Source organism: Oryctolagus cuniculus, chromosome 5, assembly GCF_964237555.1.
Source record: "Oryctolagus cuniculus chromosome 5, mOryCun1.1, whole genome shotgun sequence".
Taxonomy (NCBI): domain Eukaryota; kingdom Metazoa; phylum Chordata; class Mammalia; order Lagomorpha; family Leporidae; genus Oryctolagus; species Oryctolagus cuniculus.
The window spans coordinates 137,800,011-137,824,820 of record NC_091436.1 but is presented as its reverse complement, the minus strand read 5'-3'; the positions used below and the strand labels follow the sequence as shown (position 1 = coordinate 137,824,820).

Below are 24,810 nucleotides of genomic sequence, written 5' to 3'. Positions count from 1 at the left end.
ATCTCTGCACTTTGTTATAAAGCTCTAAGGCACACACAAATCACCTGGGGATCTTGATAGAGTGCAGAGTTAAATTTAGTAGGTCAGTGATAAGAGTTAGGCTGAGATCTTGCATCTCACACATTCTAAGGATATGCTAATGCAGGCCATTGGACTCTAAGAGACTAGGCCATACAGGGCTAGTGAAGTATCACATGGCTTGTGCATCACTGTCCCCATTTATATTTTCTTCTTTCTCAACCAACTGCATCTCCCTTACCCCTCACTTTCTATTTCCTCCTAGTGCTTCTGCCTGATATATTTAGTATTATTACCTCAAATTTATCTGGATGAACACTTCTTCCCGATTTATACTTTTTCATAACAGGGCATATAGATCCCATATAACCATCAGTGATAACTTGGAGACCCTCACTCAGTGAGCTGGGACTCAGCTCAGCTCACTGTGTGTCACTGATACTCTGTGGGTCTTGAGTAGTGATTACTATTGAGCTTCTTCCTCTGAGTGTTACTGGTTTTTCAAGCAGCTGAACCTTCTGACCTTTCTCTCAACAACTCTTGTTTTTAACACTTTTCTCTTTACTGCTGATTCTCAAGATTCTGGAAAAATTATAAGTGATGGTACTTTCTTACAGAGGTACCCCAGTTCATTAATGTAAGAATAGAGAATGTATATCTATTAAAACATCATATTCAGCCGGCGCCGTGGCTCAATAGGCTAATCCTCCACCTTGCGGCGCCGGCACACCGGGTTCTAGTCCCGGTTGGGGCGCCGGATTCTGTCCCGGTTGCCCCTCTTCCAGGCCAGCTCTCTGCTATGGCCAGGGAGTGCAGTGGAGGATGGCCCAGGTGCTTGGGCCCTGCACCCCATGGGAGACCAGGAAAAAGCACCTGGCTCCTGGCTCCTGCCAGGATCAGCGCGGTGCGCCGGCTGCAGCGGCGGCCATTGGAGGGTGAACCAACGGCAAAGGAAGACCTTTCTCTCTCTGTCTCTCTCTCTCACTGTCCACTCTGCCTGTCAAAAAAAAAAAAAAAAAAAAAAAAATCATATTCTACATCCACACCCACAGTATGTGCCACTATCATGCGTTTATGAAAAAACTTGAAAATATTTAAGGAAGTTGAAAAGCTAACAAACCCCATTTGTTCATTACACATTGAATGCATATAGTATCACATGGAACCCATAAAAATGTACAGTAAAAAAGGTGTGGAGAATGATGTAGGGGAAAAATTTACCATTTGTACAGATGGAAATACAAACATCTAGGAATATAAGTGTCTTACATACTCTTACAGTGTAACAAAGCAAAGCACATGGAATTAAAATATAGTGGAAAAAACTTACTGATGGGTCCCACAGCACCAGCTAAAATACAAAGACAAAAGTAAGAACTGAGAGAGCATAATTCAAGGATGTTCATTTTTAGGTAATTTCAGAAAAAGTATTTACTGCATATTATATTTTCATGGAAAGGCAAAAAAAAGTTAAGTCTGTATTCTTATTTTTGCTTAAGAGACTGATAAGGTCGTATGCCTTTCAGTGTTTTTCTGTTTCTCAAGTTTTGCTACCTTCATTCTATCAAATCCTTCTACAAGTTTAGTTCTGATAAATCACTCCATTGATCCCCAGGACTTTTCTTATACCTTTAAGTTAATTCAGTTCTTATTAGCAGAGTTTCCACTTTGTTAAATAAAAAAATGAGTTACTTTAGAGGATCTGGAAACCTATTTTAATACATTACACTGATAAAGGGAGAACATTAAAGCAGCCAGTTGTTCTCCTTTCCTTAATTCATTTTCATTTCCTCTTCATCACCTTCCCCAATACTCTAATAGTGGCCACTGTGTAGAAAAGTCGAAGAGAAGAACTGAGTTGTAAATATGGGAAACTTACACAGAGGTTCTTGAGCTGCTCTTATACACTTTGTATGACCTATAATAAAAAATTGGCAGTTATCATCTTATGATTTAGACTTTGAGAAGCCAGGAAATGTACATAATCCTATTCCCTCCTCCCAGCTGTGAGGTGCAAATAACTTCCTGTTTGCTCTTCTGAAATTATATAACTTTGGGCAAGTCACTAAATCTTCTGAACAGGAATTTCCTCATTTTTATCATGGAAATTGTATCATTTGTCACACTATACGGTACAGTAAAAAATCAGCAGTAATAACAGATGGAAAAGTTGAAAAATTCTGTTAGAAATGTTATATGGAGAAATATTCAGTGATTATAATTAAAAACTTTATGAAAGTATTCATTTTTTAACTTTCAGAGTGGAGAGGCAAATAAAAACCAAAATTAAAAGACTTAGTCAAAAATAAACTACATCTGCAGGTGACATTGGGGCAACAATGACTAATTTGGTAGCTCTATGTACTTTGAGAGAGGAAGGATTCTAAGTGGATACCATATATACTTTAAAGTACAACAGTGCCATGTGAGATCAGCATCATATGGACTGTGGCCTGAGTTAGACACATTTGGTTGGATCACATCTAATTAAAAACAATAATTTGGCCAGTCTTAAAAGGACAAATATCATGTTTTCTCTGATATGTGGCAGTTAATATAGAATACAAAAATGTATAGGAATGAAATGGACATTTTGTAATATAATTATTGATTTTATCCCTTGTTTATATTCCTGTGGAACTGTGTTCTTACTACCTTTTGCTTGTTGAATATTATGGTTAGTGGTGAATTGAGACTGTAAACATAGAGTGGATTAAAATTATGTCTTTACAACAACTGATGAAAGGAAGAGAGTGGAGAGAGGGAGGGGGATTGGGAGGAGAGGAGTAGGAGGGAAGTATGGTTGTCTTCTTGGAACTGTACTTATGGACTGCATGAAATCTGTTCTTTTTATATTAATAAAAATAAAATACTATGATTAATAAACTTATTCAACACTTTGAAGTTATGATACATTTGAGAGAGAATTATGATCTAATTTGTTCCATCTTTAACAAGAAACAGTTTTATTAGAAGGAAATATGACCATAGTTTGTAACCAAAAATGTAATATTCAATATGAAAAAATTTCCCAAAAGCAGTAGCTCTAGGAAAAAAAGGACTGTCCAACCAAGATTATCTGTTTCTGGTTTATCCCTGATTTCCTCATTTTACTGTACTATCTTTAGATCTTTCCTTCATTTAGAAAATGTATTGTTTGTTTGACAGTCAGTTGAAATCAATTCCAGGAGATTTATTTGAACTTTACAATCCTAGTTTTTTCTCCTTTTCCATTAGTTTCTTCCAGTTTCCTCATTTCTTTGTTCTTCTATCTTTTTTATTAGTTTTCAACTGGCTGATGAGATTATCCATAGTTATGTAACCACTTAAAAATTCATGAAATATTGAGTAACTAGCATATGTTTAAATAACTTTAAGTACAGAGTGGCATCCTGGCTTTAGAGCTTGCATGCTTTACTGCTAGGAAATGGTTATCTGTATTTTTAAAATACTTTAATCAGCAACTGAATTTATTTTAAAAGTGCTAGGAGGCCTTATTCCTTCTTATACTACCCTTAGTTCATGGAAGAATAGTGTGTAGTTCAGCTAAGAGGTGAGCAATAACTTTTTTTCCAAGCCCATAGCTTGGAAGAACTAGTACAGATAGGATCCTTTTGGGATGAAGAGAATCAGACCTGTTCCATACCTTAAGGAAAACAAGTTAAAGGATGGAAAAAATGTAAAGATAGAAAAGAGAGATGCTATGACTGCTGAAGATGTAAGGTAGGGTGAGAATATGTAGCCAAAGGCGAGTAGAAGAATTTCCTTAAGCACGGAAGGGTGTCTAACAGACTTATAGAGGAAGAAAATGATAAAGTTGGGAAAAGTGTAGAAGATGACTAATGAAGAACAAGATAAGGGAGTCAGGAGCCTCAAGTTCTGTCACTTATACATAGCAAGAAACAGATATGACAGGCAGAGGTCTTCTGCCTTGGGTAGGAGCCCAACAATTCCATATTTTGAAACAAGAATAAAAACTTACTCACGGATCCTTGAGGTAAAGCTAAAGAACAATAACAGACATTCAAATCAGTCTATATTTGGTGGTTTAAATAATATATCCATTTTCTATATTTTTTCCAGAAATTGTGTATTCAGAATATATTAGATTCTCCATCCTCCAGTAGGCACATGACCTTTCCACATTTACAAATGAGATCATCTTCTTCCTCTTTGGACATTATCCAGGAGTGAAGGCTTCTACGAGTCCAGGTTTACTAGATATTCCCACTTCATTCATCACCTTTTCCTTTTCTCCTCTATTTCTCTCTCATTTCTTTCTTTATCTTTCCAGTTTGGAGAGTCTGCTCTCCATAATAGCTTCACAACCCAAAGAAAGGCAATATAAGAAAGACTGAGAGAGAAAATGGCTGTGCCTGCATATGTAAAAAGGTATACAATTTTTGGCTCAAATCTTCCTGACTATAAATTCAGTGAACTTTGCTCCATACTCATCACATTTTCTCCTCTTTCTGGAATGTTTCACTAAAAAGTGATTTAATTTCAGTGGTACTAATTTCAATAGTAACAGCAATTGTACGAACTAACATAGTTGCAACTCCCCACTATTTTCAGTGGAGAAAGTTTGAGCATTTGTGTTACTTACATTGGCTCCTAAATGGCTACATGAAGTTCATTCATTCTCATCCTCCATTGGGATTATCTTTAATGTCCAAAAGGGATAGAATTTAATAATTTTAGCTCAAGTTTTAATGACACAATGAGTATAAATTAAAAACTGATGCCTGTGTTCTTGGTTCTTTCAGCTTGAAGTCACAAAAAGTAGGATAAGGTTTGCTAAGAAGGCAAAAAACTGACATTCTAGAATTAAGGCCTGTGTAGAAAGAGGCAACCAGAGAAGACAAAGTCTCTACGCACCAAGGGTTCATGGTGGAGAAACAACTGGAAATTTCTTTAGTTCCCTTGTGAACTGTGCTAACTGGGCACACTCACACACTCAAGATTCATTAAAGTCAGCTGCTTAAAAGCATCCAGGTTAATCCCCTTTTGCAGAGAAACATCAGAGAGAAGCCCTCGCACTCCTCCCCCCATGGGTCATCAAATCCTCTGTGCCAGCTGCAGTGTGGGTTGGTCATATATTACATAAGTATCTTATGCACGTCCCTGAGACTCTCATGGGGCTGCCACCTTTTTATCAGTCAAATGTCAGTTGAAATATCTCCTCAGAGAGATTTCTTCTCATCTCTTATAAAAGAAAAGACTCCTAAAGACTAATCTAAGACTCCTATAGAGTCCCATGCCAAGGTCTTGCTCTATCACATTATCCTAATTTATCTTTTCCATAGAATTTATTTTGGACATTATTTTGTTGTTTGTTTACAGCTTTTTTTCTGTCTTACCTCACAAGAATCTATGCTGTTTATGAAGCAGGGACAATATCTTGTTCACACAACAAATAGAATAGTGTAAGCCTCAATATATTTGTTAGATAACTAGTTTTGCCAATATTTTCTTCCTTCCTTCTGACTTTTATATATTTTCTCCTGCTTGTTTTTTCCCTATCAGCTTGGAAACCTCATCTCTTTTTCTGATAAATGAAAACATGCATAATTATTGTAGCCAGAACTAGGAAGTATCAGAGTTTTAAGGAATTTATGAAATGACTATGCTTAATTTTTAAATTTTACATATGAAAAAACTAAACACATGTCTTGTCTAAGTACAAAATAAGTCAGAAGCAGACCTGGGACTATCTCTGTCATCTGTTTAGTAGTACAGTTAACTTTTTCTTCTGCTACAAAATTTCTTATCCTTATTATTTTTAATATCCCTCTAGTTTTCAGTTTATGTTTTTTGTTGTGATAAATAATATTTATCATCTAACTATTGTACAGTGTACAGTGGCATTATATACATTCACATTGTTGTTAAGTCTTATGGTATAAATGGGGGATAAATTTAATTTCCAGGTAAACCTTAAATTGCTTGCTATTGGCTTAGCCATATCAGTTGCAATTCATTGAGCTCTTTTCCTTCTAAATGAATTTTTTTTTTTGACAGGCAGAGTGGACAGAGAGAGAGAGACAGAGAGAAAGGTCTTCCTTTTGTCCTTGGTTCACCCTCCAATGGTCACCGTGGCCGGTGCGCTGCGGCTGGCGCACCGTGCTGATCCGAAGGCAGGAGCCAGGTGCTTATCCTGGTCTCCCATGGGGTGCAGGGCTCAAGCACTTGGCCCATCCTCCACTGCCTTCCCGGGCCACAGCAGAGAGCTGGCCTGGAAGAGGGGCAACCGGGACAGAATCCAGTGCCCCGACCGGGACTAGAACCCGGTGTGCCAGCGCCACAAGGCGGAGGATTAGCCTAGTGAGCCGCAGCACCGGCCCCTAAATGACTTTTACTACAAAGCTGTCCCATTTGGGTCCCCTACAAATTTTACAAGAGAAAATGAAGATCTGAGTTTGTTGTCTAGTACATTGCAACCTAAATATGTTTCATTTTGTTCTTATAGTACATTATCTTTTCTATGACTTAATTATAAGAAAATACGGCAAAGCTCAATAAAAATCTGTTTTAATTAAAAATAATAAAATATCGAGCCAGCGCCGTGGCTCAATAGGCTAATCCTCCGCCTTGCAGCACCGGCACACGGGGTTCTAGTCCCGCTTGGGGCGCCGGATTCTGTCCCGGTTGCTTCTCTTCCAAGCCAGCTCTCTGCTGTGGCCAGGGAGTGCAGTGGAGGATGGCCCAAGTGCTTGGGCCCTGCACCCCATGGGAGACCAGGAAAAGCACCTGGCTCCTGGCTTCGGATCAGCACAACGCGCCGGCCGTGGTGGCCATTGGAGGGTGAACCAATGGCAAAAAAAGACCTTTCTCTCTGTCTCTCTCTCTCTCACTGTCCACTCTGCCTGTCAAAAATAAAAAATAATAATAATAAAATATCGAGCATTGTAGTTTTAAGGGCACACTTTAAGATTAATATATTTGTGGCCAGCGCCACGGCTCAATAGGCTAATCCTCCACCTTGTGGTGCCGGCACACCACGTTCTAGTCCCTGTTGGGGCACCAGATTCTATCCCGGTTGCCCCTCTTCCAGTCCAGCTCTCTGCTGTGGCCTGGGAGTGCAGTGGAGGATGGCCCAAGTGCTTGGGCCCTGCACCTGCATGGGAGACTGGGAGAAGCACCTGGCTCCCAGCTTCGGATCAGCGCAGTGCGCTGGCGGCAGTGGCCATTGGAGGGTGAACCTACGGTAAAGGAAGACCTTTCTCTCTCTGTCTCTCTGTCTCTCTCACTGTCCACTCTGCCTGTCAAAAATTAAAAAAAAAAAGATTAGTATATTTGTATATAATAAATATCCTGATTCATGAGATAAGCTTAGTTTTGGACTAACATAATAATTTTGAGACTTAGATTCATTTATTTTAGGATTTTCAAATTGCATTTAAAAATTGAAGTAATGTGTTTTAAAATTCATATGATTTCCTAAATTCCTCGAAATGAAAACTTTTGTTTTAAAAAAATACTTTGAATTCACTGGAGGTAGTGAAAAACATAGGACTTGGAGTTGAAGACTAGTACAGCTTTATCATATTTTTACTAATTATATCCCCTTGACCAGGTTAAACAAGGTCCTTGAATTTTAATTTTCTTATCTGCAGTATCCCTAAATATTAAGTCAAATAAACTTGTTGTTCTTTAATTATAACCCCTCCTTGTTCTTCACTCCTACTGCCACTCTTTTACACCTTTTCTTTTCCCTCATATTTTTTATGTTAAAGAAGCTATTATTGCCAGCTGAAACCATCTTAATCTTTTTTTTCTTCTGTTGATCAGTGCGTTTCTCATTTTTCAAAGATCTTTATTTTCAGATAAAATGTTCAGTGATGAGGAGGGGAGGGAAGGCAAGGAGCAAGAGCTCAGCTTGGTGAGGAAATAGTCTCCAGCTCTTTGACACATCAAAAAGAATTAGCCATTGGAAATAGGAGCTTAGCCCTTTGTTCTAAAAAAAATACAAAGAAGTTTGTGTGGTTGTCTACACATTCCTTTTGGTTGGGGAGCTCCAAGGGGAACCAAAATCTGAGCATCAGCTGCAGTTGGAGGCAGTAAGAGACTAGCAGGCATAAAAGCTTTGAAATTCGCAGGAGAGACGTATCTCCATTTACTTATCACACTGTAAGGATCATCTCTATTCTCATCTCATTTTTCTAACTCCTTGCTCTCATGCTTCTTTTCTTTGTTTTCTGAAGTGTGGAAATTGGTCTGTTTCTTGCCAATGTGCCATTATAATAATACATTAGAAACTTTAAACTCACTTTCCATGCTTTTGGGTAATATTGAGGTATTTGGTTATATAGTACAAAGAAATTAGAGCAATCTGAAGCCCAAGATTATACTGTGCTTCAGTGGAAGAAGTCCGGGCATTTTAAAAAATGTCAATACAACAGAATGAGTCTAAGTGCTAGCAGAATTGAAGATAACTAAAGGAACTTACCTACATTTGATTGTGACAGTGCTAAGACAAAACAAGATAAAACATGAATGAATTCTGCATTCTAAAGGAGTAGATTCCATAGACTCTGTTACAATAAAATATTATGAGAAAGAGGGCAGAAATGAGTAACATTAGATTTTTTATTATTTATTACAATGCAATATGATGAGCATCTGGATATTGATATATTTATTGGTTTGGGGGCATAAATTTCAGACTTTTAAAATATTTTCTTTCTTAAAAATTATGTCTTTACAAAATTAATGAAAATGGAGGAAGGGAAGCAGATTCGGGGAGGGAGGTTGGGAGGGAGTATGATTATCTTCTGAGAACTGTACCTATGAAATGGATAAAATCTGTTCTCTTTATATTAATAAAAATTGTAAAAGTATTACTCTTGTGATAAATAGGGCTGCAAGATATGAAACCTGTCTTATCATTTCTTTAAGTAAGAGAATAACAATATTATGAGGGATTTCCATTTTCTCAGTGCTTGGAAAATTTTCTGTCTCCATGTCTTTTCTCATTTCTGATTCTGCTGCTTTTGTTTTTTCCTTCTTTTCCTTTCCTCTTCTTCCTCTTTCCTTGATATCTTTTTTCACTTTTTCTTTCTTTAAAAAAATCATTGTTAAACCAAACTTTCACTTTATAACTGCTTAAGAGGGAGTTTAAACTTTCCAAAAATCACTAGTATTTTATGAAGATGCTGAATACCAAGACAGCAAGACCATAAAGTTCTTGAATATAAGAGGATAAAGAGTCAAAGCAGAGAAAGGGAGCCTACTGTCAAGATAGATATTTCACTGTCTCCTCTTATCACTTGGAAATGTTGTACATAATATTAACTTTTTTTTACAATAGGGCTGACTTAGGGGGCTGAAATTGTGGCACAGCAGGTTAAGCCACTGCCAGCAATGCCGGCATCCCATATAGGAATGCTGGTTTGCGTTCTGCCGGCTCTGTTTCCCATCCAGCTCAATGCTAATGTGCCCAGGAAAGCAATAGAAAATGGCCCAAGTGCTTGGGCTTCTGCCACCTATGTGGGAGACGTGGGTGGAACTGAGGTTCCTTGTTTTGGCTTAGCCCATTCGTGGGTGTTGCAACCATCTGTTGTATGAGCCTATGGATGGAAGATCTCTCTCTGTTTCTGTCTTTCCTCTCTCTGTCACTCTGCCTTTCAAATAAATAAGATAAATCTTAAAAAAAGAGAAGAGAATCAAGTTTGAAAACTGGAAGGATAAAGCTTCAAGAATAATGTATCAAGAGGGAATTTTATTAATAAATGAGAAAATTTACTATCTCTTATTGGGAGCAGTCTTCCTCTCAACATTTTTGAGAAAGAGAGAGAGAAAAAAGGAAAAAATTCGCATCTGCTCGTTCACTCTCCAAATGCCCACAATGGTAGGGGCCAAGCTAGCACTGCAGCTTAGAGCCAGAAGTATAATCCAGGTCTCCCATATGAGTGGCAGAAATCCAATTATTTGAGGCATCACTTTTGCCTCCTAGCATCTGTACTGATGAGTGGGAAGTGGAAGTCAAACCCAGGCAATCTCATGTCAAACACAAGCATTTTTACGCTAGGCAAACACTTTAAGAGGCTGTTTTGTTGTTGTTGTTGCTGTTTTAATACTTCATCATCTGCAGAAATTCAGGCTACAGTCCTCATGCATTAAAAAAAAAACTTAGGGCTAGTCTTCCTTTGTAAATCTAAGGTTCATAAAAGCCATATCTGTGAAAGAAGCACCATTATTCTCTACATGTTGATCAGAGTGTGCCAGGAAGTAACCTGTTTATATCAGGTTAGCATTGGAAATTGAGTCTTCAGTAATGTGGAACCCTTAGTGAAGATAAATTCAGATATAGAGCTTATATTTAAACACCTCATGTAGGAAATAAAAAGTGTAGAAACTTAGAAAAACTACTTATAAAATCTGTATAGTAGAGAGAGACATGGCAGGAAATAGAGTTATCTTCTTAGAATTTTACCTATGAAATACACGACATCTATTCTCTTTATTTTACTAAAAATTAAAATGGAGGATGTGGAAAGAATAGTAGGTAAGATGGTAAATAATGAAGGATAACTAATTTTGGAATATGATACTGATTTAGATTATTTAAAGAAAAATTAAACAATATGCATGTCAAAAATGTAAAATGAATAAAACAAAATTCACCAAAAACAGTCAAGAAAAAGAAAATGAATAAGAAGGTGCAATAATCCATCACAATGCAAGTAAGTATTTCTAAAGCTGAAAGAACAATGTATAGTAAACAGAAAATATAATATAAAGTAGTAAAATTAAGGTAAAATTCATCAGCAATTAACAATACATGTAAAATATAATAAATTCATCTGTTATGAGTCAGAAATCTTTTACATATTAATGAAAACAAAATTTTAAAGTTCCAAATGAAAGCAGGAAAAATACATAACAAGCAAATATCAATTAATGCAAAGGAGTTAGAGCACTATTAATATTAAATAATATAAAAATTAAGCCAGAAATTATTGTGAGGATATTGATGGATGGTATATCATTCATTATGCCAGTATAAAAAAATGAAAAAAAGATTAAACAGTGTTGAGCTTGTGTCTGTCTAATAGCAATGATAATATACAAAGGAAATTAGTATTAAATAGAAAAGTGAAATTAATAACTACATATTTAAAGTTTCTTCTTTAAAGTTAAAAATTGTATATCATGAAAAAGCATTAATAACAGTAGAGAACATTTGAATGATAGTTCACAAATTTAAGATGATATGTATTATCTATGGCTAAAATCTGTACCCAGCCAATAAAAGTGTTCTTTTCAAATTTGCTTACTAGGTCTCAAAAGTCCTAACACATTTAAAAGAATCTATATCACACATATCACACATATGTATGATAATGTAACAACATTTGAAATAAGCAATAAACACACCAAAATAAAGCATTAAAGAATATTCTTTGTAATTTACTAAATCATGATGGAAATATGAAATAGTTAAACTGAAGTTCAAGAAATACACTGTCAATACTTGTGTGATGCGGCTTCAGCAGCATTTAGAAGCTACTTAAATTTGAAAATAAGAAAGTCTGAGAATTAAGAGTTTCATATAGCAGACTAGAAAAAAGAGCAAAAAGAAAGCCAAAGTAGAAAAAAATACTAAAACATGGAAATGAATGAAATCAGAGATAATGAACCATTAGATATTCAACAAAGCCAAATAGGGTTTTAAATAAATTAATAATAACAGTAATTATAATAATAATACTCTTTGGCATAATCATCACAGAAAGGAAGCATAAATCATTGATATTTTAAAAAATAAAGCCTATTTCTATATATGATAATTAATTTAAGTCATGAAATAATTTTTAACAATTAATAAAAATCAATTAAAATTTATTATTTGCTCACTCGTGAATAACTTGTTAGTAAACTAGAAGCAGATATCTATAGTGTTTATTGTGTATGCTCTTGTTAATCCTCTTCAAGTAGGGATATACAAAATTAATTTTTACCTTGTAAATTAATGTGTGTGGTCTACCACTGCAGACTTCATTTTCAACTTTATCCTAGCCTTTCCTAAAGTGAGTTATTAATTTGAAAACTGTTGACTTCTTTGAGACATTCTTGCCATAAAGTCTTTGTAAACCATCGGTGATTTCACCATTCTTCCACCCAAGCCTCACCATAAATTGAATGTTTGTTATTGCTTTAATTTTAGCAGAATTTATGTTGCTCTTATAGAGACTCCTTCAAAACTAGTATCTTTTCTTAGTGCCTCAGACTGTATCCTAGTCAGACATAATATAACAAATTTATTACGAGTTTATTTTCATACAAAAATTTTGTAATTCATGCATAGGTTTTTCATAATATGCACTTTCTGCTAACATTTTGAAGCCCCCTCATATGAAATCAAATCAGATGACAGTTAAACAAAGAAATCCATAAAAGGACTTACCCAGAGAGTTGTTTGATGGTGCTAAAAAAATGCACAGTAAAACATGGGGTGAATAATCAGAATTATGGATCCTTTAGTTTTTCATAACAGCTTCAATCATTGTTATCCCCTTCTCCAGAATTCAAATTCAGGCCTTGGTAATTATTGCTGAACTAGTGATGGTGACTAGAAACTATTCCCACCAGCTATCATTTATTCTTTCAATCTCCAGAGGATAATTTTCAGTAGATAGTGTAATATTCCTAAACACTTTATGCGCTTGTCATTTATCCCTGTCCTCATCTCTCTGCCTTCTTTCTTTCTCTTTTCTCTTCCCTTCTTTTATCTCAGTCATCAATTCTCTATATTTTTTCTTTCTTCCTGATAAATTTGAAATTTATCAACTGACAGACCTTACTAAACCAACACTATTAGATTCTCTGTTACTTAGTATTTATATGAATTGGTAAAGATTGTCTTTCCTCAAAGCAATAACAATCTAGAAAGGTGTTAATAATGGGAAATAAACTATTGACAAACTAAAGAATACTTACTGCAGTATCCTTTGGATCCTGAAAACAAAGAAAACTCACTTTGAGTTTTCTACTTCTATGGTTTTGGTATCATTACAGAGGATTACTCACTCAATACCCTCAAACACCCAAGCCAGCAAAAGACTGTAAGCAAAATCTCCTAATGTCTTAATTTGTGAATTGAATGGCCTAAGAAACCAGCCAAAGGCTAAATAATGTAAATAATTATATTGAAAAGAAATACACTGCATGGAGACATTTTAAAACAAAAGAATATATTAGTTAAAATATGTTGAGGCCTCAGAAGGAATAGAAAAGTACTTAGCTGATTGTAAATTCAAATCCAATGAAAATATGTCATTATAATAAATATATAGGCATGTATTTATTATAATTTAATGTGTATCTAATGGTCTAAACCTGGTTTCTTAGTGATTTCATGGAAATAACATTTCTAAGAGATCTGAAGACAAGACAAATTGCATTAAAATCTAGTCACAAAATTGTAAAACTGAATAGTAATTTTTGATAAACACTCTACAGTTTCACTAAATTATTTTTCATTTGACATCAGAGAAATCAGAAAAATAAGTAATTATTTGGCTTAATGCATTTTAAATTATAGTTCATTTAGATTGTACACTAAAGATCTATAACCAGGAATTAATAATTAAGATATTGCTAAATTGTATAAAATAATTTCTAATTTCTTGAAATTTGGAGTCACACAATTCTAAATTCATATCCAGGTTGAGTCACTTGTAATCACAGTTGATCGTGGAAATTCATGCAGAAGATTCACTTCCATAAATTAGGAACACCAGTGTATAATAAATTGATTTATTTAAGAACTGCTTATTAAGAACATCCCTAACTGTGAGAAGACTAGACCATAAGAAGGCAGGAGGAGAAGTGGGGATGTTGGTGATGAGGCGGTAGGAGAAGTTCAGGTCAGAGATGGTTGTGATTGTGCTTGGACTGTCCACAGTGGTGGAAAATGGCCTAATTTCAAATATAATTTATAATACTGGTGATGGGATTTGCTGATGGATTAGATAAAGAGAGTAAGAGATAAAAGTTAAAGATGACTCCAGGCTAGATGAGTTGAGAAATTGGGTGAATAAAGGTGGCAGTATCTGTGTGTAGAATAATCAGGACTTGGTCTGTGGACATCTTAAGAGTGGCAAGCCTTCAGATAGCTTCAGGGCCAGTGTATTATGATTTTATAGTTGGTTCAGTACACAAAGGATTATAACTGAAACCATCAAGTGTCCCAGATACAGAGCTGCGTTCACCTGGAATGAGACTTAATAATATGTTCCTCTCTAGGCTAGTCAGGGCCTTGGGCAGTCAGGGCAGGATTTATGGGTAGTTCATCTTCATGGAGCTGACAATGTTGCTTGCAGATATAAGTTAAAATATAATGAAAAATGCCTACCAGAGTGACTAGCACATGGTCGGTACTAAGTATATGTTAATTTTCTTCCTTTGATATTTTGTATAGTTTTATTTTGCCTGTATATGACCACTTAAATTTCTCACATTGAGGTAACTTCTTACACTGGTCAAATATGTTCTAATTATTAACTGAGGAGGTTTGTTTCAGGTTCTTGGCTTTAGCCTGGCCCAGCCCCATTGTGGCCATCTGGGGAGTGAACCAGTGGATGGACGATCTCTTCATATGCAGAAGAGAAACTGGACCCATATCTTTTACCACATACAGAAATCAGTGCAAAATGAATCAAAGACTCAAAGGCAAAAACCTGAAACTGAAAAATTACTAGGAGAAACACTTCAAGACTTAAGTATAGGCATTTTTTGTAGATATGACCTCAAAAGGACAACTAGCAGAATTAGATAAACATGCCTAAATCAAACTAATATATTTCTGTACATTAAAGGAAATAGTCAACAAACTGAAGAGCTGATCTACAGAATGAGAGAAAGAATTTTCAAACTGAATACCTGACAAGAGATTAATATTCAGAATATGGAATTCAAAAAAGCTCACAGCAGTAACAATAATAACAAAAAATAAATTCCATTTAAAAATAAGGAGTAAACATGTGGTACAGTGAATTAAGCCACCACTTGGGATGCCTGCATCCCATATTGGAGTGCTGGTTCAGATCCCTGCTACTCTGCTTCTAATCCAGATTTCAGATAATGTATCCTGGTAGGCAGCAGATGATGGCTGCCACAATGTGGGAGAATGGGGTGGAGTTATTTGCATCTATCTTTGACTTGGACCAGCCCTGGCTTTTGCAGGCATTTGGGAAGTAAACCAGAAGATGGAAGATCTTTTTAACCTTCTTCCTCTTCTCTATCACTGTGCCTTTCAAGTAGATGAAAATCATTAATGAACAGTAGGAAAATTATCTGAACAGACCTTTCTCAAAAGAGGGTATACAAAAACCAGCAAGTACATGAAAGACTTTCAAAATATCCATTTTGATTTCTTCTTTGACCTATAGGTTGTTTTGGAGGTTGGTAGTTAATTTCCATATACTTCTGGATTTTCTGTTTTGGCTTTTAGTTTCATGCTATTATAGTCAGAAAAAGATACTTGGTGTGATTTTAATCATAAGCCTGTTAAAGCATGTTTTGTGATCTAGCATTTTATCTATCCTGGAGAATAATCTAGATCCTTTGGGTCAGAAAAGACAGATGCCATATGGTTTCCCTGGTCTGTGGTAACTAATAGAGCTCCTAAAATGTAATATATTGGAGTGAAATTGAGATTTTGAGATTCAATGATCGTTTACAGTCTTTGTCTTTGTTTGGACTGTTGAAGAACCACTTTTTTTTCTTCATACTATTTGTTGAACTGTTTACTGAGCATCAGGTTAATCTTATGAGTATAAAGTAAACTGAAAATATATTTTTCTTTTAAAAAATTAAAGTAAGAATAGGAGAGGGCAGAGGAAAAAGGATGGGGACATGGACAGGAGGTAAGGAAGGGTGGGAAGTATCACTGTGTTCCTAAATCAGTATATATGAAATACATGAAATTTTTATAGCTTAAATAAAATAAAAAAAACCTGTAAAAATTCTGCTGCTATTTGGTGGAAGATGGAATGTTTCACTACTTATCTTTCTGTTAAGTCAATTTTGTATAAAATTTAGTTCTAGTTCAATCTTTCCTTTTTAATTTTATGTTTTACAGCACTCTGGCCTCATAATCAGCCCTTAAGGCATGCGGATCCGGCTGAAAAGCCCATGAGAGTATTTCAGGCATGGAAAGCCAAGGCACTCTGGTCTGGCAAAAAAAACCAAAAAAACAAAAAAACAAAAAAACAAAAAACCTAAATGAAAGATCTCTGCGAGTGAGATCCCAGTGGAAAGAAAGAATGGGTCATCAAAGAAGGAGGTACCTTTCTCTGAAGGGAGGAGAGAACTTCCACTTTGACCATGGCCTTGTCTAAATATGTTCAAAGTCAGTGAACTCAGGGGGCTTCCATAGCCTTGGCAGCTCATGACAAGAGCCTAGGGTGAGTACTGATGCCATAAACAACAGTGTCAATTTGTTAAGCCAACAACAGGAGTCACTGTGCACTTACTCCTCATGTAGGATCTCTGTCCTTAGTGTGCTGTACATTGAGATTTAATGCTATAACTAGTACTCAAACAGTATATTTCACTTTGTGTTTCTATGTGGGAGCAAACTGTTGAAATCTTTACTTAATGTATGCTAAACTGATCTTCTGTATATAGAGAGAATCGAAAATGAATCTTGATGTGAATGGAAGGGGAGAGGGAGTGGATAAGGGGAGGGTTGCGGGTTGGAGGGACGTTATGGGGGGGAAGCCATTGTAATCCATATTCTGTACTTTGGAAATTTATATTCATTAAATAAAGTTAAAAAAATTTTATGTTTTAAAAATGTTTTAAAAGATTTATTCATTTGAAAGGCAGAGTTACTGAGAGAGAAGGAGAGACAGATCTTCCATCTACTGCCTTCCCAGGCTCATTAGCAGGCAGCTGGATGGGAACTGGAGCATATGTGACTTGAACCAGCGTCCACATGGATGCTGGTGCCGCAGGCAATGGCTTTACCTTTTGTGCCACAGTGCTGGCCCCTTCATTTTAATTTCTGCATAGGTGATCTAAGCATTATTTTAAATGGCGCCTTGGTATTCTCTAATTTTAATGTTTTTTTCTGTTTCTCTTCTTAATTCTGTTAATATTTGATTTATATTTTTAAGTGCTCTGATGGTTATGTATGTATTTACAATCGTATTTACAATTGTCATGCCTTCTTGACAGAGTAACCCTTTATTAGTATATAGTAAACTTCTTTGGCTCTCGTTTTTGGTTTAACACCTATTTTGTTGATATAAGAAAACTATTGCTTCTCTCATTTTTCCCATTTGCCTGGAATATCTTTTTCTATCCCTATACTTTCCTTCTCTGTGTATCTTTAAAGCTGAAGTGAGTCTCTTGTAGATGGAATATGTTCAAGTCTTTTACACATTCTGCTATTCTATGTCTTTTTTTTTTTTCAAATTTGAGAAACAGAGACAGATACACAGATCTCAGTGATTGGGGCTGGGCCAGAGCCAGAAACACATGCTTCAGATTCACTTATGGCTTTCTATATGGGTAGCAGAAACCCAATTACTTGAACCATTATCAGTGTCTCCTAAGGCCTGCATTGGTGGAAAGCTGAAGTCAGAAGCTGGAGCAAGGAGCTGAGCAGGGGATGCAATCATATTATGCACTCTACTAAATTCCCTCCCCCTTCTATGTCTTATGAATGGATACTTTTATCCATTGACATTTGAAGTATTAAAAAATAAGAACTTACTATAATCATTTTGTTATTTTCTGGTTGTTTTATAAATCCTTTGTTCCTTTTTACTCGTCTTACTGTATTTATGATTTGATGATTTTCTGTAAGGGTATACTTTGACTTCTTTCTTTTTCTGTTTTGTGTACCTGCAATAGGTTTTACTTTGTGTTTACCATGAGGTTTACATGAAGCAATTGTGGTGTATACAAACGATGGAATACTACTCAGCCATAAAGAATGAAATCCTGTCTTTAAAACAAAATGGATGCAACTGGAGATCATTATGTTAGAGAAATAAGCCAGTGTGAGTCCTGGCTGTTCTCCTTCAGATCCATTTTCCTGATAATTCATCCCTGGGAGGCTGCAGATGTTGCCTCAGATATTTCGATCTGTACCACCCATATGGAACTCCCAAATAGATAAACAGAAAAATAAGGGTTTCTGAGGACACACATCATGTGTCCTGTCTGTAAACATCTACTTAGAAACACTAATAGCCCTTTCAGCATTCCTTTGTATGTAATATACTTTCTTTCTCCTGCTACTTCCATATTTTCTTTATGTCTTTTGTTTTTGATAATATGTCTTGCTGAAGTGTTCTTTGGTTTGAATCTGATATCTGATTGGAGAACTTTGGGTTTCATTTACCTGGATGTTAGTATCTCTCTCCAGATTTGGGAAATTTTTAGCCATTTTGTCATTAAATGTGACCCCCATGCTTCAATACTTAGTTCTCTGAGTCCTTTTAATCTTGTAATTTTTCTTTGTTCCTTTTCAGTTTTTTTTTTCTCTTCTGACTAGATATTTCTTATTTTTCTGGTTATCTTTATTGTCTTAAAGGGAAGAGTCGAGAGAGCACAAGCAAGAGAGACAGAGAGAATGAGAGAGTGAGTGAGAGCAAACTTCTTTAGTCTGGTTTACTGTCCAGTTGCTCATCGTAGCCAGGGCTGGGCCAGGCTGAAGCCGGGAACCTGAAAGGGAGTTCCACATGACTGGTACAGATCAAAATACTTGAGCTATCGTCTGCAGCCTCCTAAGGATGCATTATCAGGAAAATGGATCTGAAGGAGAGGAGCCAGGACTCACTGGCACTCTGATATGGGATGTAGGAATAACCAGCAGTAGTTGAACCCACTGTGCCACAATGCTGCCCTGACTCGATATTTTAAAATGATTTGTATTCAGATTTGCTTATTCATCCTTGTACTTGATCCATTGTGTTGTTGATTTCTATTGCTTTTTAAAATTCTGTCATTGTATTCTTCAGCTCCAAACCATCTGTTTAGATATTTTTTAAACTTTTACTTTGCTATTGTAAAATATCATTGATGTATTTATCTGTATTTCTTAGAACAGTTATTTGAATGATTGATCAGACAATTATAAATACAATTTTGGGAAAATCTCCATTTTAAGGGGTTGATTACTGAATTATTACTGGTTTCTTTTTGGTGCTCTTATGTTTCTTTGTGTACTTTTTAGAATCCCATGGAGTTGAATCAACTGCCTGCATAAGACATTCCACTTGGCTGTTCATGGGGGTACCCCCGGAGATCCACCCTAGGCATAGACATGAAATGCACAGAACATTTGGAGTACTTGTGGACCAGTCTACATGATGCTGTTCAGGCATTTCAAGTAGCGTCATGGGCAGGATTCCCACTGGAGTCTGATGAGTGGTTAGTGAGTTCTGTCACCTCTATTTCTAGTTCCCAGCCTCCACCAACTATTCAGCTATGATGATCACTTCAGTGTTCAGGATGGGTTGAAAAAGAAGTGGGCCTGTTAGGTAATATTCCACATTATTGGATGAGGTGAGCTCTTACTCCACTGTCACTTTTCCTTGTGAGACCTTGAGATGCTCAGGCAGGCCTCTTGTGTCATTAAATTTTATTCCCCAGGGAGAGGTGATGTGGATAAAGTGAAGTTGTTCTTTCTCTCCTTAATGCATCCATTTCAAGACTTTATGATACAATAATGTGCTAGAACTTTTTCACTGAATTCTTGCATGGCCATAAAGGTATTCTTACTCATGGACAGCTGTCTAGATCCGTGCTTATGTAGAAGATAATAGTAGAAATCCCCTATTTCACTTCATTGCTGTCATCACTCACAGCTTGCTCTTGTTAACTGAGTAGGGGGTAGAAAGATGAGGAACTGGAGAAAGGTGGCTTACAGTGTGAAGGTAAACATTTGAATATCTCTCAGAATATTCTGTACACTATTTTCATATCTTGTCTTTTTACCTTAATATATAGCCTCTCATGTTATAGCAAGAAGAAACATTGATTTTAAAAAAATACCATAATCTTTAAATATACTTACCCTGATCACCATAAGAAATATCTAAAGGATTTAAGAAAAAAGGATTATTAATTTTTTATAAACAGACTCTGTATTAATTTCTTAGCAGTAAAGTATCTAATTTATTTACCACTTTCTGTTGAATATGAATGTCGGAATCCTAAAAGAGAAGGTGAAATATAATGAGATTCTTTGTTGGAAAATATGTACATATTATTTTCTTATTAGATGAAAATCTATTTACCTCTTCCTCTTTTAGATCTTCTAGAGGAATAATCTTTTGGGAAAGAAAAAAGCCAGATCGGCCTTATTATAGCTTATAAAAATAAGTTTATCATTAGACTAAATTCAACTAAGAAAATATTTACTGCTTTCCTAGATCCTCTCATTTTTGGGAGGGAGGACTCCATTTCAGAGAAGAAACAGAATTCCATGTTTCTTTGCTCTTCGCTTTTGTTGCTTATGATGTGAACAGCCAGGAAAGTCACCAAGTTACCTCCTCTTTTCATCACTCAACTCTTTGGGATCTATATGTTCATGAGGGGTGTTTGTGTGTGTGTGTGCGTGTGTGTATGTGTGTGTGTAATTGTATACACATTCACAACTTCATTGTTCTAGTTTGTTTGGTGGGAATAGTAAGGTCAAAGTCAAGTTATTGGCTTCTTGAAGGAATGAGTGAGTTTTAATAAGTTTTGGAGGTAGAACTGGTGGGGAGGAGAGAGAGCAGGGTACATCTACAGACAATTCTGGTGAGTGCATACTGTGAGAGAATTCTAAGTATTGGAGTGTAAGGACCAAGGTTAGCTATAGTACATTTAAATTGGTGGTACTGCCTACTTTTTGCAGATACATACATACCAAAATATAACATTTTTGAAGAAGTTCTATTTCAAATATATTTTATCATTATTCTTCATTAACGTAAAACCACATGTTCTGATTCAAATGGCAATTTATTTCTCTATTAATAATGGAAAATGTTGAAAATTCTACAGCATAAAATGAGTCCTGTTTTTGTCATAAATAAAGTGGGGGTAGTATGGTATAAGACTTTTTTTTTAACTTTTATTTAATGAATATAAATTTCCAAAGTACGACTTATGGATTACAATGGCTTCCCCCCCATACTGTCCCTTCCACCCACAACCCTCCCCTTTCCCACTCCCTCTCCCCTTCCATTCACATCAAGATTCATTTTCAATTATCTTAATATACAGAAGATCAGCTTAGTATACATTAAGTAAAGATTTCAACAGTTTGCTCCCACACAGAAACATAAAGTGAAAAATAATAGATGATTTTTTTAAATGATGATGAAATCAGATCAGACCTATTGTCATGTTTAATCCCAGTGAGAGTCAAGTTGGGAATTGATAATTTTTATTTTTTTTTACAGATGATCAGTTTAGTATACATTAAGTAAAGATTTCAACAGTTTGCACCCCCATAGAAACACAAAGTGAAATATACTGTTTGAGTACTCGTTATAGCATTAAGCCTCAATGTACAGCACATTAAGGACAGAGATCCTACATGAGGAGTAAGTGCACAGTGACTCCTGTTGTTGACTTTACAAATTGACACTCCTGTTTATGGCATCAGTAATCTCCCTATGCACCAGTCATGAGTTTCCAAGGCTATGGAAGCCCATTGAGTTCTCCGACTCTTCTCTTGTTTAGACAAGGTCATAGTCAAAGTGGAGGTTCTCTCCTCCCTTCAGAGACAGGTACCTCCTTCTTTGAAGACCTGTTCTTTTATGGTATAAGACTTTAGGTACTGATTAAGAGCCACAAGACCTAGGCTTAATATCTAATTCCTTCCTTAGTTAAATAAATCCAGATAAGCTTCAACCATTTTAAGCATCAATTTCACCTTCTCAAATGGAAATAATAAGTTTTTTTTCTGTAATACTGGATAGTCTTCTAAGTGTGTTTTCAAATATACCATTCCATTTAATCTTTATGCCAACCTGTGAACTATTTTTTATCCTCATTTAAACATCTAGAAAAAATGTTTCAGAGAGGTCCCTTAACCTTTTTGAGATTTTGGGAGTAAGTAAGAGCTGGAAATGAATTATTTAATGACCCTAGAAAGGAGGAATATTTTCCTTTTCTAGAAAAAATGCACAATTATTTTGTGTTTATATCTATGGGTATATATCTGTGTTTAATATATAGGGACCTCAAAAAGTTCATGACACATGTGGATTACCTTTTAAATATATTTTAATAAACAATTGCAGCACTGATATATATGCCTAGAAAGGTTGGAAGATAATTATATATTGTAATAGCAAAAGACATGCTAACAACAAGTTATGCTTGAAGAGAAATGAGCTCATTTCTTCTCTAATGAATGCATTCTTCCTTTAATTCTGTAATAGTTATTAATCTGTTTACCTTTATCATCCTCAGAATCCAGAAGTCCAGTACCTAAAGAAGAAAGGAGAGAGAACTCCAGGTTTTTGTTTCTTGATTATTAGTGAGGTTTTATTTCAGGCTGTGAATTAGTGTAAACATGAACTCCCAATGAGGAATAATGATGTGAATTAATTTACTTTGCAGGAACTAGAGATTATGGTTAAGTCATAGGAGCAGATAATGATAAGCTGCTGTCACAAATTTTATTATATTAGACAGGCTAATATAATAATGAATAATAAAATAAAATAATGAGATTATAAAATAATAATTTTATAATATAAAATGAGAATCAGAAGGAGCTTCAAAGTTGCTCTTACCTCTTAGAATTTGAGCACCTAGCTCCTGGTTTTCCTCACTTACCAATAATGGACTACCTTTCTTAGCAACCTGAGTGTCTTTCCAACCCTTACCATGAAATTCTGCTTTACTTATTTATATCTTGAACTTGGTACTCTTCATCTCAATGATAATTAACTTAACTTTGCTCACATTAGACCTGAATAGTTTAAATTCTATTGAGCTACCCTACAGAAGCCCTCTTCACTATGAGACTTAAATTTGCTGCTGGATCCTCTGCAGTTCCTGAGGCTTCCATTTCCATGGTTTGGTATCTCCCTTTCTGCTTTCAGACCACAGGGAGCATCTCAGTCCAGCTTCAGAATAATGTAGGCTGTCCCACTACTAAGCAGTCCTTCTCACTACTAATTCATTTGGACCAACTCCACTTTGACATTTAGCACTGCTCATAAGTCTTTGACTTCTCCTAATCTTTGATTTCTCCCAGTAACTTAGAGTTCAGTTCATAGAATGGTAACTATACAAGTGAAGGAAATAAACAAGACAGATTTCATTCTTGCATTATGAACTGTCCATGAATGCCTCTCTCTCTCTAAGTATATTCTTAAGGGTATAAATACTTACTTTGTTCTGAACTGTATCTGGACATATAAGTTTCTGTGGAAAAATTAGGCAAAAATATCTTTATTAGCTTCTTTTTAGAGGTGTTCTTCCCCTGATCCAACTCTCTTCACTTTAAGCTTTGCTTCCCTTAACAAAGGTGATGTTCCTGATATAATTGTTGAACCACTTTTCATGAGGTTCAACTAGCCTTATTATATTTTTTCATACTGCTTATTCTTGTTCCTGATATAATGTATTGTTGAACCACTTTTTATGAGTTTCAACCAGGCTTATTCTGTCTATTTTTTCATACTACTTATTCTCACAGGCATTAAAGATAGGAAATAAGTGGGAAATATAGCTGATTAGAAGTGGGTGGGAAAGACAATAAGAAAAATCCTAGACATACCTTATGATGTAGAAAAGGTCTTTGCTTTCATGTGTCACATCTCTATTTCACTGACAAGTACTACTGTGTATTTGTCTCATCTTACCTATGTGAAATCACTAAGTCTCTGATTCTTTCTATAAAATACTAGATATTAGTGTCTACTAGAATACCATTTTATCACCTTCATTTTTTAAACTTAGGTAAATTTCTGTTGAAGAACAGATAGTTTTAAAATGTTTTTCTTATATTTGCTGAACTCTGTGATTTTTTAAAATTTGTTGAGATGGATCATTTAAGCTTTGAGTTTAAAAATGCAAGGGATATCACTAATAGGTCATATTCTTTGACTCATGTATTGAAGCATTCTTAGAATATTGGTAGTCTCTCTCTATCTGAAAATTAGAAATAAACTCAGACTGATTCTTGGCATCCCTCCCTCTGTGACTTTCATAGGAAATCTTCATTTTGATACATTGTTACTTACCATTTTGCTTTCGTCGTGTCCATCTTGCTAACAAAATAGCCAGAATGGCAAGTCCCAGTAGAGTCAGGATGACAGCCAAAGTTATTTCTGAAACAAAAACTCACCTGTAGGACTGCTTATATGGAGCAGGTCATTACCAAAAGCAATTTCTGTTCAATTCTTAACTGTCCACCAGATTGTCTCCTTTCTTTCTCTTTGCTGCTACTTCAACTCCTTAATTCCTCTATCTTCTGCATCTTACGGTCTTCACATTCCCAACCCAGCTCATTTCTTATCTGTTATGTTTGTTCTTTCGGTTAAATATTAAGAACCTCAGATACTGTATTTCTTTTGTTTAGAGTGGACAATCTGACAATTTTTTTCATGAATTGAATCCCTTACTTCCTAGGCATTAGAAGGTTAAAGGGAATCAGTGATTTACAAAGAATCCATGAGCCTATGAGATAGGATAAGTCATGCTGGAAATGCCCAACCACTGTTTATGTGTTTCAGTTGATATAAGACAGATATGTAGTCATAGAAAAGAAAAATCTTAATAATGTGCCATGTTTTTTAGGAACAGGCTATTATTGTTTTG

At 35.6% G+C, this 24,810-nt stretch overlaps 1 protein-coding gene across 37 annotated transcripts in view; it reads right to left on the bottom strand.

The window, feature by feature from the left end:
- Nucleotides 1-24,810, bottom strand: part of TSBP1 (testis expressed basic protein 1) — a 122,231-nt gene that overhangs the window by 96,490 nt on the left and 931 nt on the right. For 15 of the 37 annotated variants that reach the window (XM_070074716.1, XM_070074729.1, XM_070074720.1 and 12 more), the window contains exons 2-13: nucleotides 24,234-24,320; nucleotides 23,380-23,412; nucleotides 22,435-22,467; nucleotides 20,280-20,312; nucleotides 20,166-20,195; nucleotides 20,057-20,077; nucleotides 12,961-12,978; nucleotides 12,428-12,448; nucleotides 8,468-8,488; nucleotides 4,001-4,021; nucleotides 1,898-1,936; nucleotides 1,349-1,369 (exon numbers count right to left, since the gene is read on the bottom strand). In XM_070074716.1, coding sequence (XP_069930817.1) covers nucleotides 1,349-1,369; nucleotides 1,898-1,936; nucleotides 4,001-4,021; nucleotides 8,468-8,488; nucleotides 12,428-12,448; nucleotides 12,961-12,978; nucleotides 20,057-20,077; nucleotides 20,166-20,195; nucleotides 20,280-20,312; nucleotides 22,435-22,467; nucleotides 23,380-23,412; nucleotides 24,234-24,320 — 378 coding nt within the window. Of the gene's footprint in view, nucleotides 1-1,348; nucleotides 1,370-1,897; nucleotides 1,937-4,000; nucleotides 4,022-8,467; nucleotides 8,489-12,427; nucleotides 12,449-12,960; nucleotides 12,979-20,056; nucleotides 20,078-20,165; nucleotides 20,196-20,279; nucleotides 20,313-22,434; nucleotides 22,468-23,379; nucleotides 23,413-24,233; nucleotides 24,321-24,810 lie in introns of those variants that run through there. The other 22 variants (XM_070074722.1, XM_070074719.1, XM_070074723.1 and 19 more) reach the window with 22 other exon arrangements.